Consider the following 16,752-nt stretch of genomic DNA (forward strand, 5'->3'; position numbering starts at 1 on the left):
TGAGGTGTTGAAATCTAGTGAAGTGTTGAAATCTCCACCACAAATGTGTTTTTCCCATTGTCTGTTTTCAGAGTTGATAATAATGGCCTAATATATTTTGGTGCTTGTTTATTTGGTGATTATACATTATATCCCCCTTTTTAATATTTATCATGACTATTCTCAAAATCCAGAAGACTCAAATATTACAGATATTTGATATAATGTAACAAGTAACAATAAGATTTAAAAAAGGTTTAAAAATTGTCATGGGACTGATCACCTAAAATTTATATAATAGTTTTGTGATGGGAACACTGGAAAGCTCAACAAGGCAAAACCCAAACTAAACAAACCAAAATGAAAAACCAAATCCCAATCATAGTAAAATATGACTTCATTTTTAAATACTAAGATGGAGGTACTTGAAGGATGAGGAGACAAGAGCAAAATACATACTGATTATAAGAACTATGTAAGAAGCATTCTCTATGCAGAATACATGTGCAAACAGAGCCACTGAGAACAGTGGGATAATGGTATATTGTATGCTGTCGTGTACTATCTTTTCCTCTAATGATAACTTCTAACTAGTCATCAAATACTACTGAATTCCAGTATTACTTTTACTACTGAATTCCGAAGAGGTGTGTCAACTGATTTCATCTTGACATGAGGAAATATCCATACTCATTTTTTATTTAACTGTTTAGATTAAAGATAAATATTCTTTTAACATTTTATGTAGAATTGTTTTTTTTCCTTTTCTCTTTACTGGTTTTGATTTGAAAATACTTAGGCATTATGCTTAATACAAATAATGAAAAACAAACAAACAAACCCAGCCTTGTAGTTTAGTTCAAATACAGTTTAGTTATTTATAAAATCATTCTGTTTCTTAGCATTTTATATGTGCTGAATATATAGTCAACCCTAAAAATATCATTTTATATGAAGAATCATGTTAGTTTCTAAAAGCAGTAGAAAGTTTCAGATTTGCTGCTGAAAGGCCTAGTACTTGACATCTGTTCCACTTATTATCTCCTGCTGACCAAATCTATTTTCTCTGGGTTTCATTCTTTTTTAAATAAAGTAAAGCCAATATATTTTCCTCTAAAGGTTATGCAGGGAATTAAATTATATGATTATGTCTTTTAAGTATGTTCTTATCTGTCCCCTTCTCTCCATTCCCATCTTCCAGGCTACCACTTTTCCTTTCTTGGATTTACTGTATTAATTCCCCCTAAAGTGGTGTTTCCATCTCACAATCAGACGAGGTTTTTGTCAAAGATGAATGTGATCACGTTACTCCTGACTCTTATATTTTTGTGGGCCTCCCTGGTGGTGCAAGGGGTTAAGCACCGCACTATGAAGCAATCCGAAGCCTCTGCAGCACGAGTTCAATTCCCAGCCGGTCAGGGAGCAACCCACATGGCGCAGCAGACCTCTCCTGTCTTGCCCGCTGCTCCCCTCAGCAGTGTTTTCAGTCAGCCTGCCTGTTCTGTTCCCCACTCTATGTCCATTGAATCCTCTCACCCCCTGCATCTCTGGCCTGTATCCCAGTTCTTGTATACATAAATATATATAAATAAATCTTTAAAAAAATATTTTTGTGATTTCCTATTGCTTGAGGATAAAATTTAAAAATTTTAACAGAGTGTTAAAAAGCCTATGTGATTTAACTATGTAGTTTCTTGCCTCCAGTCTTGACCTAATCTCCCTCTGAGCTTTCTTTGTTTACTCTGTATCACTAAGAGTAAGTCACTCTTTGTCTTGGAAATATGAATGGCTGAAAAGGGGCAGGTTTGTGTTCGGCAGGAGTCATCAAAATCAGGATCTTAGTTTTAGCTATGTTCAGCTTTAGATGTTTCCCAGTCAGGTATCCAGTAGACTGCTGGATGTACATGGCTGGCTTTTGGTTGAAAGGGCTGCCATGTTGTATTGCAGTGGCTTTTTTTTTTTTTTTAAAAATAAGTTTTCCTTTCCAAATAGACCAGAGTTTTTAAAGGGACATGCACCACAGCATATTTACCTTTGTACCTTCTCTTGCATAGTTGATGCTCAAAAAATTGGGGAATACACCTGAGGGGAGAAAGCATACATTGCACAGAAATGAAGAATGATGTAAAAATATATAAAATAAGAAAAAGAATAATTATGATGGACTGACTCAAAATAGGTTCAAGCAACCAAGTCATCCAGTTGTGGCTGAGGAAGGGCAACAGGCACTTGAGTTTGCTCACTGTGTTAAAGGGAAGTGCCTTTAAATCATATGCTCCTAACTGAGGTAGAAAAAAAAATGGGTGCAATAATGAATATGTTTTTGAAAGATTCTTTTGATATCTGCATATGGCAATGTAAGAGCATTTTCCTCACCACCAGCTCCTTCCCACCCCTGAAGGATGCTGTGCTGGTTTTGGTGATGCCCTGTGCCTGGCTGCCTGGTACATTCTGGCTAGTGAGCGCCTCCATATTTACCTGCCCCATGCCGGCCGCTGCTTTGGCTGTCCTGCAAGAAGCACCTACAGCATAGTGTGTCATTTGCAGTCCACCTCTGGTGTCCCGAGGTACTGCTGGGAAGGATGGTGGAGTGGGGCTGCCATGCGAACTTTAAAATTCGGTGTGATTGGCCTGTCTACCATCTCTTCTTAGTGACATGTGTGGCAGATGTCTCCTCTTAGTTGGGCCTCTGGTTTTGCACCCACACATGTGTGACTCTGGTCTTGCCCTCAGTGGATGGCCACACTCCAAGTGGCAGTTTCCTGCTTCCTTTGCTAACCAGGCCAGTTGCCATCTTGCCACGCCAGCTCATGCTGAACTTCTATCTTTGCACCATGGGTACTATCTGGGTGTGGGACAGACTGCTTGCAACCTCATGGCAGTCTCTAAATTTCTAAATTCTCTTCTCTCTTTTTGCTTTCCCTTTTCTCACTCCCTATGTAAATAAATCCTTTTATTGTTGTTTCTTTGTGTTTCTTGTGTTCCTAAGTGTGTGGGTGACTACCCACCAAGCAGGTCATCCCCTTTCCTCCTTTATTCCTTTCCAGTAATAAAAACCATATTTTGGCAATTTGATAACTTAAAATATTTATATTTTGCACAAAACACACTGGGACTAGAGACCATTAGCTTCAGCGCATGAGCTTGTGGTTTGTCTTAAAAGTGATTTTATTGGGCCTCCCTGGTGGCTCAGAGGTTGAGCGCTGGATTGCGAAGCTGCCCGCAGCCTCTGCAGCACTGGTTCAATCCCAGGCTGCTCCCCGGCCACCGGAGGAGGGTCCCACATGGTGCGCAGACCTCTCCTGCCGCCCGCTGCTCCCCTCAGCAGTGTACTTCGGTCCCTCTGCCTGCTCTGCTCCCCGCTCTGGCTCTGGTGAATTCTCTTACCCTCCCGCGCTTCTGACTGTACCCAGTGCTTGTATAAATAAATAAATAAATCTTAAAAAAAAATGACTTATAAAATGTCACTAACTAGGCATAGTTACCATTCTGTTGGCATTTACATAACTTTTTCCTCATCTGTATTTTATACATAATATTTTATAAATTTGCTATAAGATATATATGCGGTATATTTTACTCTAAAACCTAGTATTTTTTTCTTTGCTATTTCTATGTTAGCAGATATTTTGTAAGATGATTTTTAATGACTTCTAAACACTACCATATTTAGGCCATGATTTAAGAAATCATTTTCATTTTTTAATTATTTGGGTTGTTTCTAAATTTCTTAATTGTGGAAGTATGTTACTTTGTAAAAGACGGTGAGAATCTTAAGGCTTTTGATATGTATTTCCAAAGTCCTTTCTAAAAGAATTTGTGATAAATTTATATTGTTATTCAAAGTATATTAATTTTTATCAATATTTTCATGTACATTCTTGAATAGTAGGACTGTTTATTAAATGCAGTTTTGCTACATTGAAATGTTTCATAGTCAAATACAGTTTTTATTATTTATTTATTTAAAGATTTATTTTATTTATTTATGTAAGCACTAGGTACAGTCAGAAGCGTGGGAGGGTAAGAGAATTCACCAGAGCCAGAGCGGGGAACAGAACAGGCAGACTGACAAAACACACTGCTGAGGGGAGCAGCGGGCAGCAGGAGAGGTCTACGCAAAATGTGGGCCCCTTGCAGGTGGCCGGGAATCAAACCGGCACTGCAGAGGCTGCGGGCAGCTTCGCAGCCCAGCGCTCAACTGCTGTGCCACCAGTGGAGGCCCCAAATACAGTTTTTAAAAATAATTAAAAATGTGTGCTTTTCTTTGATTTAAAAATAATTTAAATCTATATTGACTTTTTATGTGTGAATAGTACATTTCCTTTGATTTTTTTCTTTTAGAATATAATCTTATTTTCATTGGTTTATAAGAGTTCTTTGCATATTAAACAAACAAAATTGTTTTACAGGTCAAACAAGTTTGGATGTACAGAAACTTCATTTATTTAATTTAAATTATGTATTTATGTTGGTTGCCAATGTTTTCCCAGTTTGTTTCTCTTTTGTTCTTTTTACTGTATTTTTAAAGTATATAACAAGTTTTAAAATTTTTTTTGAGGTTTAATTTAGAAATATCTTCCTTTGTAGTTTATTGCTTTTTGCAGCAAAAGTTCTTTCTTCCTAAGGGCAGATAAATATTTTTGTAGTTTCATATTTTAAGCTTAACATTAAAAATCCATCTGGAATTTTGTTTTACTGTATTATTAAGGCAGGAATCTGTTTACTGAGTGATAAAACAATTTCTTTCAGATTCCTGAGAAACTCCAACATTTTCATACCCTTTTTTCTAAAATCACAAAATTATTATTAGTGTGAGGAATATAACATCTTTGGTCTTGATTCTTCATAGAATAAATTATTCTGTTGCCTTGTGTTAGCTGATATTCTTCAAGGATCTGTAATATTCTGGAGATCTTCATTTTGGCAGTTTTAACTGTAATTTAAAGATGTAGATGGTAAGATATACAAAATTTGTTATACTTAATGCTTTCTCCTAGTATAAAATTCTGTCATTTATAGAACTATACACATGAGCTCACATCGATAATAATATGGAATAAGATGTTCTTTGAGTAGAAAAAAGAATGTTGATTAATTGTGTTTTTCTTTTTCTCTTTATACTTAACTTGGACCTAACTTTAAGAACAATGTACATATAGACAATTTTTCCTTTGCATTACATACCAAGAGATGATGTAGTTTGTTATGTGGTGCTGTAGGCCTCAAAGTGCCTGTCCCATCACAGATGTTTTAGATGGAAATTCCATGAATCTACCCTGGAGTTTTTAGAACTTGTCTTAGTATTTTTATGGAACAAAACATTAAATGAATTCATGTGCAGCCTAAATTGCTGTTATTTGATCTAAATTATATGTAATGGCTTCCATGCCATTGATAGTAGAAAAGTAAATTACTCAAGTTTTGTAATCTACTCTCAGTATGTTCTGGTTCTGCCTGAAAGTTCTTTCAGTGAGGGAAGACCCGGACTCCTCCTTTTTCTATTTGTGTATCTCAAGCACCAGTAAAGTGTTTTTATTTATTTATTTTTTTTGAGAGTTTGAAGGAATACATGTCTCTACTACTAAAAAAGTACTGTCCAAACTCTTACTGATTGAACTGAGAAACTTAATTGGTTCATATAAATTTTTAGATAAATTCCTTGCAACTAAATGGTTGCTATTTCCTACCTAAAACCATGGAATGAAATGGATTCATTAATAAGCTGTCTAACTCAAAGATCACATAACTTTGGATAATGAGGGGTACTTGTGTTGGTTCTTGCTCATTTCCTATATTATGGACCCCTCAAGGAGGGAAGATGAAATGGAATTACTCTGGTTACAGAGAATTAATAAGTCTCACATTCTCTGAGAAGCCAGCCAAAGGTCTGCTCTAGCCAAAGGTCCTAGAGTTTCTGGAGGACTTATTAGGTCCTTAAACGTTGGTGGGTCTGAGTAGAATGGAGATCAGACTCCAGTCGCTACTAGGAGGCAGCAGAGGCTTTGCCCTCTTGAAATGGAAGTAAGGGCTGGAAGTCAGGATTTCCCTGGCCACTAGGTGGCTTCAGTTGCTTGCAAAGAAGGGGTCAGCCCAGTGGTACCATGGGGTTGCTTCTCACACTTTATTTTAGGAAAATAATTTCGTTTTGGAGTATTTATTTTCTGAGATTGATTGACAGGACCAGTACATGAAACAAATCTTTTTGAGGATCTTCTAACCTCATCTTATTTTAGAGATAAAATTTAGGAAGACTTCTTCAAGTTGACTTAGCTTTATAGGGTTAGTATTACAGCTAGATCTGGACTCCTGGCTCTAGTCTAGTCTACTTCTTTAGCTGTTAATCAGTGATGTTAGTGTACTTTTTAATTCTCTGAAGTTGCACCACAGGATTGTGAAGCACTGACTGAACCTAAGCCCTAGGGAAGGTGTGCATAGGAATATTGTATTGGAGACAAGTGAAATGAATGCTGGGAAGGATTGAGCAGTGTCTAGTCTCATCCAAGTTGAACTTTTAGATTAATGAAGTGACCACCTGCCAGGACCCAAAGTTAGGAATTTTAAAAATTCTTACTCATTCTGAGTAAAGCCTAGACTGACATACTTTTATCTTCTTTCCTTCAGATGAATAACACTTTCTCCAAGTTATTTTCTCTTGCAAATTTTCTTTTATTTGAAATTAATATTGCACCTGTACAACAGGGTTGGAGATCAATTTGTTTTTAAATCAAAGACCACTAGATAACATAACAAAAAATCAAACAAATTTATTAGGTATAAGTTTAAAATGACTATGACATTATTGATTTTGGGGGCCGGGGGTGGGGGCAGGAGGCTAGCTAGGGAGGAGACAAACACAGTGTTTCAGCTCAACTACTTTTCACATCATTTTCAGGAAAACTTACAATTACAATTTTTTTTTTTTTTTTTGTGGGACCCTCGCTGGCGGCCGGGAAATTAACCGGTGCTGCAGAGGCAGCGGGCATCCTCGCAACCCAGCGCTCAACCACTGCGCCACCAGGGGAGGCCCTATAATTACAATTTTTATTTAGTAAAAGGCATGCTCAAATTATGTAAAATTTTTACATGATGACTAGATTAAAGGAGAGGTAAGGGAGCCTAAGGAAGACGCAAGAGTGAAGGACAGAGAGGAAAAGAGTGCTGGAGAAAGAGCTACTAAATGAGAAAATGGGGTACTTCTATCTAAGAGAGAAAAGATAGAGCAAACAGGCCAGAGACTACTTGAGTGGGAGGGTGTGTCAAGGAAATGAGGATGAGTGCACCGGGGTAAAGAGGGCACTCGCGGGGGCCTCCCCGGTAGTGCAGCGGTTGAGCCTTGGGTTGCGAAGCTGCCCGCTGCCTCTGCAGCACCAGTTCGATCCCCGGCTGCTCCCCGGCCACCGGAGGAGGGTCCCACATGGCGCGCAGACCTCTCCTGCCGCCCGCTGCTCCCCTCAGCAGTGTACTTCGGTCCTTCTGCCTGCTCTGCTCCCTGCTCTGGCTCTGGTGAATTCTCTCACCCTCCCCCGCCTCTGACTATACCCAGTGCTTGTATAAACAAAACAAACAAACACACAAATAAATAAATAAATAAAGCATGTCTCTATATTAAAAAAAAATAAATAAAAAAAAAAAGGGCACTCACGGGTTCCAACCTTAGAGAGAAAGCAAAAGTAAAGAGCAGGGAAACATTTCTCTTCAAGGTCTCCCAAGGCTTACACCGTTACCCTTCTTGGCCATTCTTCTGGATTGTCCTGTCTTTGCCCCTGTGCTTCAGTCTTGGTCTTCAGCCACCCAGCAGCCCACTCTTGATCCACAGTAGCTCCACAAATGTTGTTCACATGCTTATTATGAATCTGCCAAGTAGTAGCTGGAGTGGGGATTAAATGCTACAGTTATGAAAAGCTCTTAGAGCAGGATTTACCATGTAGTTAGCTCCCAAAATATGGCAGTTATTATAATAATTGTGAAGGTTTTTTTCTTCCTGTAATGAATTGTAACATTGGGAGTAATTGTATATAACTATAAATCATGGTTGAAACCTTTGAGTTGAGTCTTTGATGTAAAGTTTTAGAAACAGATATGTTATATAGTCATTTTCTTAATGGTATGATGAAGCTGACTTGAATAAAAAATGTAGTTGGTCAAGTCTAAATCCACCTAAAGTTTTAATTATATCTCATTTTCTCTTATTTTAGTAATTTAAAGGGAGTGATAGTCACTCTGAGTGATGATGGTCACTTGCAGTGTTCATACCTGGGGACAGACCCTTCTTTGTTCCAAGCTCCGAAAGTTGAAGCTAGAGAAATAAACTACGGTGAACTTGATATAGAATTGAAAGAACTTCAAAAAATCATCAAAGATGTTAACAAATCACAAGGTATCTCATTTGCAGCTTTTTACTATTTGATTTCAGTGTAAAATTCACATCATCTTGAATGTGGATAATATTTTGCTTGTATGAGATAGTTTTCTTTGCTGAATTAAAGTCATATTTGTAAAAAGATGGTGACTCTTTAGAACACAGGCCTGTGTTCTTAATTTGTATTTTATGGTATCTGTAAAATACATCCTATTTAACATAATGTTTTCATGTGTTTCAGGGACAGTGCTATCTAGTTTTTCTCTTTAAACCCTAAGAAAAGAACAGGTACTTTCAGGCCTTGAGAAAAGCATTCAAGTTTAAAACGGTCATTTATTAACTTCTAATAGTCCTGACAACACTTTTGGTTGCTTCTTTTAAAAGAAACAAAAGCAGTGTATGACTTAGCACTCTGTTACTAAAAAAAGTAGTCATTTGCTGCTTAGTGATATACTTTTTATGTTTGCAGTTAATTAGCTGTCCAAATGAAGTGTAGCCTATGGTATGCTGATTTCTAATGGCTCAGAGACTGATGAGATTTTCAGTTCCTGAGTTTTGAATAACTCAATATTATCTTACTTTGGGATTCACAAGGGTATAATTTTATTGTAAAATAAAAGGAGAAATAAAACACCAATCTTGCAGTTTGGGTTGGACATGTGAAAAGCATTACTTTAAGTTCTCTTCTCAGGGTCAGGTAAAAGTATTTTTTTAGTGAGAAAAATATGGCTGATTTTCACATAAAAGAAATATTAAAACAAGTAGGAGGAATAAAAGAGGCAAAGCATCAAAAGCCAACTAAAACAGCAGTACCAGTCTTAATCCTGGTCTAATCACTTTACTAGATTTATGTTTTTTGAGTCTGTATTACAAGAAGGATTCATTAGAATTGAGATAATATATTTAAAAATATGAATATTAAAATGAATTTATTATCTTTGACTTCACACATTCTCTCAGAAAGTTTTGAAAGTAAGCTAGTGAAACTTAAGTCTTTTAAATGTCTCCAATTACTTAAAAACGTATTTGTTGTCAGCACTCCCCCTGCCAAATATAGAATGGTCAAGTTTGTTTGAGTTATATTGTAATACACACTTTTGATACTAGTGTCTTTGGTATTAATGGAATTACAAGTCTCATTTTGTCATTTAAAAATGTAACTGGGGAAGACTGACATATATATGAAACAAAGTTTCCAGAGTTTATTAAATACATTTAATGTAGCTTTTCACTCCAAGTTTTTCTTTAAATTCACAAAATAACTATTTTATGGCTCATATGTAATAATAATTGTGAAAATATTCTATATTCTGTACTATTCAGAGGAACAAAACTTTATATAATACTTGTTTCTTCCATCCTTTTAATATTTTTATTAAGTTGTTAGAGATTGGTAAGAAAAAGATCCAAATAGCAATCCTTTAAAAATATATAATTCTATAATGATGGGTATTGTATTTCTCTTCAAACTTTGAGTCTTGAGATTTTGCCCTTTTCATAAACAGTGTCCTAATTATATTTTGACTAACACTTGATTGTGCATAACATTTCTTAGCAAAATCCCTTAAGTGAAGTTATTTTTTGGTGATCATAGTGCTGCCCTTAGGTGAGAAGGCCAGGCTGTTTTCATCCTTCAGTGTATCTTGAAACAACTACTACTGAGCCTAGGGATGTAATCATAGCTTTGCATACAGAGTTCATTCATTGTATAACTTCAAATTTTAGTTAATATTGAAAGTCCTTGCCCCTCTATGCCACTATCAGTTGATTTTATTACTAAAAAAGAAACAGAAACTTTTAAAAAAAGTCATTAAAATATTTATTTCTGACTTGTATGTGGAATACAGAGAAACTACACAAAGGGTAAGACAAAGACAAACTTTAAAGCCAATCCTTGAAAGCTGAACATAGAGCTGAGGCATCCAGAAGAAGGGGAGCAGAAGGGGGATCAGGTGAGCGGAAGGCAGGGAGAGAGGACAGAGAACTGTGGTGGAGGACCATGGGTGCTTCTGTGACTGCACCTGAGGGGGAAATCCTTTACTGTCAACACACTAGCAAGGATATAAAACAATGGTACCTCAAAAAACAGTTTCTTTTCTAAATATGGGAAAGACAGCATTCTATACCTATGTAAGGCTGTGGTGTATTTGTTTATTAAAATACCTGTAATTATATAAAATCATTTCATTATAGAAGATTATGAGAAGTTCAAACTGAACATTTTGATGACCTTATTATTCACTTAAATGTCGCTTATTTTAGTCCAGTTGGTTTTAGCTTGCAAAAAAAAAAATGTTCACAGTCTAGTGGCTTATGTTCAATACTTAAAACTTTTTTTTTTATGTCTTCAAAGCATGAGTTGCAGCAAAATGTGAAGCTATTTTTAATAGTACATTTTGTTGTACACATGGTGTATATTATCTTCTGTAATAAAAGTGTTTTTGAAGCTGATTTTATGTGTGTAAGTTATATGAGGAATGTATGTTGTAAGCATGAAATTATACTAATAATTTCTGTATGGCTCATGGATTTGAAGTTTTTCATGCTCGACTCATTAGTGCTACTCCTTCCTAATATTTCTTTTCCCAGTAGTCAACAACATTTGTGAGTAGGCACTTTCAAGGACAGATTTTCCTTACGATTTAGACAGCTGATCATGTTCTCTATCTGGGGTGGACATGAAAGATTGGGTATGCTATTGAGAAAGCCTCCCACACACAGTTGTGTCTTCAGGAAGGGAAAAAGTAATTGAAATCTCAGGCATATAAGAGAAAATCTGCATGTGAAATATGTCTAAATTGCCCTTGCCATTGAGTACTAGAAATATTTGTACTTGTTGGAAGATGTGTGTTTAGGGTTATGTATAAATACATAGAACAGAATACCCAAATAAGGTGACTTAAACAAGGCAGAGGTTTTTTTCCTTTCCTGTGGAAAAGGAATCCAACAGTGGGAAATTCTAAGGTTGGTTGTCAGTTCCACTGTCATCAGAGACTTTAATCCCTCCTCTCCCAGGGTCATCTGTTGTTCCAGGATGGCTTCTGGAACTCCAGACCTCACATCCTCAGCTGAGTCAGGCCCCCTCAGGGTCTTTTCTAGGAACCACACTCTGAGCATCACCTACTCATACCTGTCTGGCCATTTGAAGCTGCAAAAGAGAGTGGGCAGTTTAGTCTATTAGCTGAGCACTTTGTTGCTTAGAATTAAATTGAGCTCCTTTTAGTTAAAAAAAAAAATTAAAAGAACTGAAGACTAGGGGCCTCCCCGGTGGCGCAGCGGTTGAGCGCTGGGTTGCGAAGCTGCCCGCAGCCTCTGCAGCACCAGTTCGATACCCGGCTGCTCCCCGGCCTCCGGAGGAGGGTCCCACCTGGCACGCAGACCTCTCCTGCCGCCCGCTGCTCCCCTCAGCAGTGTACTTCGGTCCTTCTGCCTGCTCTGCTCCCTGCTCTGGCTCTGGTGAATTCTCTCACCCTCCTGCGCTTCTGACTATACCCAGTGCTTGTATAAACAAACAAACAAACAAACAAACAAAAAAGAGTTCTTTTAAAAAAAAAAGAACTGAAGACTCATTAATGAATAGGTAATGAGAAACATTTTGTACATTCACTTATGGAAATTTTTATTCCAAACATTGCAGTGTGGTGGGAATGCCTGATGGTGATTATAGGTAATTATTCATTTTGTGAGATAGCTGATTTATGTGGCATCATTCAAGTACTTTCCATATTTTTAGTCAGACATCCTTAGGCACGGGGCACATGCCTTTATAGGTTACAGGGTAATTTCAACAGTTCCAGGTATTATGTACAAATGAATTCCAGGAGAGAAGAGAGACAAGAAAAATTGTCTATTTCTCCAGTGGTGTTAGCTAAGATGTGACCTTTTGACTCATTAGTAATGGGAATTTCAATGGCCCCTTCATAACAACTGGCACAAGCCCAATTTAGTACAATCATTTTGAAGGTTAGTTGGTTGATAGTTGATCGTTTATAACTATCAAAATGTAAATTATACACATCCTGTGATGCCACAGTTCTCCAAATAACATTTGGAGTAGAAATACCTGGTAGCCTGATTGTACTACATCAATGATAGGCACAAATCCAAGATTGTGTTTGTCATCATTTACCTGTATCTCCTCATTCACCAAAGTCCACAGTTTATCAAAGTTGATCACTGGGCAGAACCTCTGATTTCTCTTTTGTTGGTAATGCCTCATATCATCTTTTCCAAAGAACCTTGGGTGATATTTGTTGAAGCTGGCACTTGTGGTGATGCATGCCGCCAGCATCACCCTGTTCTCTTGGGTGCTTCTCTTATCTGCAAAGGTCACCGTGAAGTTTCCAGGTCTTTCTCAGTTTTTGTTTTTGTTTTTTTTTTAAGGTTTGCTTGTTTGTTTGTTTGTTTATTTATATATTTATATATTTATATAAGCAGTGGGTACAGTCAGAAGCGCGGGAGGGTGAGAGAATTCACCAGAGCCAGAGCAGGGAGCAGAATAAGCAGAAGGACCGAAGTACACTGCTGAGGGGAGCAGCAGGCGGCAGGAGAGGTCTGCGCTCCGAGTGGGACCTTTGCTGGTGGCCTGGGATCGAACCGGCACTGCAGAGGCTGCGGGCAGCTTTGCAATCCAGTGCTCAACCGCTGCACCACCGGCGAGGCCCTCTTTCTCAGTTTTAATGGCATGTCAGCAACTGAGATAAAATAGCATCTTGCTTTTTTTTTTTTGTAATAATAGATACATCTTTGAGTTCTTTTCATATCAGTGTATAAAGATGGGAAGCACTCTTATTTACATCTTTGAGTTCTGGACCCTTGCAAAGTACGGTATACCATGATTTCGTTAACCAGTTTCCCTACTAATAGAAATGTAGAAACTCAGGTTTCCTTCCTTGCTTTCTCCCATCCTTTCTGTTTCTTTTTTTGTTTCTTTCTTTGTTTTTTTTTGTTTTCTTTTCCTCTCCTTCCCTCCTCTTCTCTTTTCCCTTTTCCTTCCTCCCCTTTCTTTTCTCTCTCAGCAGCAGAGATCCTCCTTTGGCAGGTCTATGAGTATTATAAAAATGCTTTGGAGTAGAATTGTTGCATCACAGGATGTATGCATATTTTACATTTTGATAGTTATAGCCAACTAATCTTCAAAATGGTTGTACTAATTTGTGCCAATAGTTATGGAGAGGACATTGAAATACCCATTACCAATGAGTCAATAGGTTACATCTTAGCTAATGTCATTGGAGAAAGAGATAATTTTTCTTTATAATGTTACAGAGGGGAAAAATAAGCATCAGGTTTCTAGTTCTGTAATGAATAGTTTTCTTTACTTGTGAATATCTTTATGGGGTTGTTTTTTGATATATGATGTAAATAAACCTAAAAAAAAAACCCTATGTGTAGCAGATTTAACTTTGTAATTAAATATCTTTTTATTTTCCCTTTTATATTACAGGTTTTTGGCCCATGACTGAGATGGAAGATGACTTGAAAGTTTCTGCCATGGTTTCTCCTAACACTGATTCAGTTTCTGTAAGTCCATTTGCAGATTTTTGAAAGAGTTTATGGTAGTGATGGACTCTAATGTATTGGAATCAGAATTATTGGTTTAAATTGTGGGCTTCCAAATAGAAACTTAGGAAGGATCAAATTTTAGGGTTTGTTCCTTTCCAGAAAAAATGTTTCTAGCTTCTTCGTGCAGTGAAGAGCTTTTTAGATAGGATTTCTATTTAAAAGAAGGGGTGGGGCCCAAGAAGATAGGATACTAGAAAGGTTTCTTGCTGTTATTCAGAATCTTTTTTTTTTTCCTAAAGATTTTATTTATTTATTTATACAAGCACTGGGTACAGTCAGAAGCATGGGAGGGTGAGAGAATTCACCAGAGCCAGAGCGGGGAGCAGAACAAGCAGACAGACGAAGTACACTGCTGAGGGATGCAGCGGGCGGCAGGAGAGGTCTGCGAGCCATGTGGGACCCTCACCTGGTGGCCGGGGATCGAACTGGCGCTGCAGAGGCTGCGGGCAGCTTTGCAACCCAGCGCTCAACTGCTGCGCCACCGGGGAGGCCCTTCAGAATCTTTTTTTTTTTTTGATACTTTATCAGTATCAGAGTATTGAGATAATTTTAATTCAGATGACTAATACTGATTTTTTTTTTGTTGAACATTTCATGAGTTAATGAGGTTTAGGTTTGATAATTTACAATTTTGCTACATTAGGATAGTGATGGTAGAGAAACTTAAGAGTATATAATTGGGCCAGAAATTATTTTTGCCCCCATTTTTATCTATGTGACTCAGGCACGATAATTAATTTTCTTAACCTCAAATCTCTCACCTCTAAATGGGAATAATAAGAGAATCTCCTTTGTTGAATTTTTATAATAATTAACCATCATCATCATGATATTGATTAAATCACAGTTTAATTCTTCCTATATCATCATCATCATCATCATCATTTTATCCTCATCACCACTACCACCTATATTCTACTTGTCTTGTTACTGCCATAATCCTAGTGCCTTTCATATAATGGGTACTCAGTATACATTTGCTCTATGAATGAATAAGTAAAACTGAAACCAGGATAAAAGGAGATCTGTCCTTGCTCATATCACCCCATGTTCTTGTTTAGTCTTCTGTAAGCACTTGTTAAATTACGATTATGTCTCCCTACCTGCAGTTTGGATAAAATCAATTAAGTTTATGTGTCTGTATCAAAAGTTGATCAGTTAGGGAAGTGATTGAATCTATTGCTTTTATTGTATTTGTAGTTCATGACATAAAATTTTGCCTAGGAAATGACTTTGCTATTTAGGTATCAAAATATAATACAGTAAGTAGTTGTGATGAGTTTTCAAAGATTAATCTTAGTATAAACAATGAACTTAAGTTGTGATAAAAATCACATTAACATTGCCGTAGCATAGTAAGTTCTGTGTACTTAAAAAAAAAATAGAACTACCTATGAAAGAAACATTCAGCCAGCTGAATCACATAGTAGAGGCACTGTTTTAAACATTGGGCATTCAGCACACACCATTTCTCACTCTACCTGAAGGGTGTAGTCTGAGTGGAACATTTCTGCTTAGTTAGCTGACAAATGTACACACATTTTCTTGCCTTGAAAATGATTCTTTTTTTCCTTTGGGCAACTTATATAATTTTTTCCTAACTTCTCTTAAATATAGCCTATTAGCAATGAGGAATTTTCTTTCTCTCCTTTAGCAACTTTTGATCTTTGTAGGAACATGCCTTATGTAATAGCACTATATTGTAATATATATTTCCCTATTGGTAACCTGGAGTGCTGTTTCCTCTTAACTAGGTGTCTCTTTCCAACTTCATTTTCCTTGTCTTACTATTTTTTCCTTCTTAAGAGATTCTTGAGAGTATCGTATTCTTCCCAGTGGAAAACATTACTCCAGTGATTTATGTGGCTATGGTGCTATAGTATCTTTGTATAGCCATTTCTCTCTGGCTGTAATTTTATGTTCCCAGGGCAGTGCTGTCCTTGAAGTATCTAGGTGTTTAGATAGATTGAACAAAGCAGAAAACAAGAGGTGTTAGTTTCTCTTCTGAGTCTGCAGACAGCTAAATGTGAAACATTTCCTGTATTTTAGGTAATACTAGAACAAAAAGCCTGGCTTAATATTTTGTTTTGAATCATTATTATGAAACTATACATCAAAATATTATAATTTATATTAGTGTGGACTTTTTTTTTTAAATAGAAGAGACATTCGTTGCTATCCTATCTTCTTGATTGAGAAGTTGGATATGAGTCCATGTATATGGTTTCCTATGGAATTATAAACAGAATATGAGTCTTCTCTTACTTATACTGATACCCATTACATCATAGTGATACCCTTTGCTTAGAAATGGTTTAGTTTTTCTTAGTAAAAAAATTTTCAAATATGTTAACTTTAAGCTCAGTGGATCTATTCATTGGTTTGATAGAGTCATTATAACCTTAATTGTTCCCCAGGAATTGATAATGGGTGTTGTTAGAAAATGTGTTATCCCTTATTCTAATTCTAATTTTAGAGAGAAGATTTTTTTCCCTCTTAATCTACCATCACTTATAGATTATAAAGATATGTTTTCTCTTTTATGTATTATTTCGATCTCTTTAGGAGATAGGACCAAGTAAGCCAGTCTGATGCTCAAAGAATGAACTAGTTTATGATAGGTACTAGTAAAATAATGTAGACACTTATTTAAAGTTTATTTTTATTTTTTTTTAAATTGAGGTAACATTGCTTCACAACATTTATATGTTTTCATGGTATAGGCTTACACGTCTTCAAATGAATATACTACTTTTATTTTCTAGGTATAAGGCTAGTCAATCTTTCTATCATTATACAAGCACATTTCTTAGACACATTTTTATCATATTAGAATATACATTTGG

At 36.6% G+C, this 16,752-nt stretch overlaps 1 protein-coding gene across 4 annotated transcripts in view; it reads left to right on the forward strand.

The window, feature by feature from the left end:
- The window catches only part of BBS9 (Bardet-Biedl syndrome 9), a 345,679-nt gene that overhangs the window by 124,325 nt on the left and 204,602 nt on the right, over positions 1-16,752 (forward strand). For all 4 annotated transcript variants that reach the window (XM_054692462.1, XM_054692461.1, XM_054692463.1 and 1 more), the window contains exons 10-11: positions 8,178-8,359; positions 13,788-13,864. In XM_054692462.1, the coding sequence (XP_054548437.1) occupies positions 8,178-8,359; positions 13,788-13,864 (259 nt within the window). The remainder of the gene's footprint in view (positions 1-8,177; positions 8,360-13,787; positions 13,865-16,752) is intronic.

This window comes from Talpa occidentalis, unplaced genomic scaffold (genome assembly GCF_014898055.3).
Source record: "Talpa occidentalis isolate TD23 unplaced genomic scaffold, MPIMG_talOcc4v2.1, whole genome shotgun sequence".
NCBI classification, from domain to species: Eukaryota; Metazoa; Chordata; class Mammalia; order Eulipotyphla; family Talpidae; genus Talpa; species Talpa occidentalis.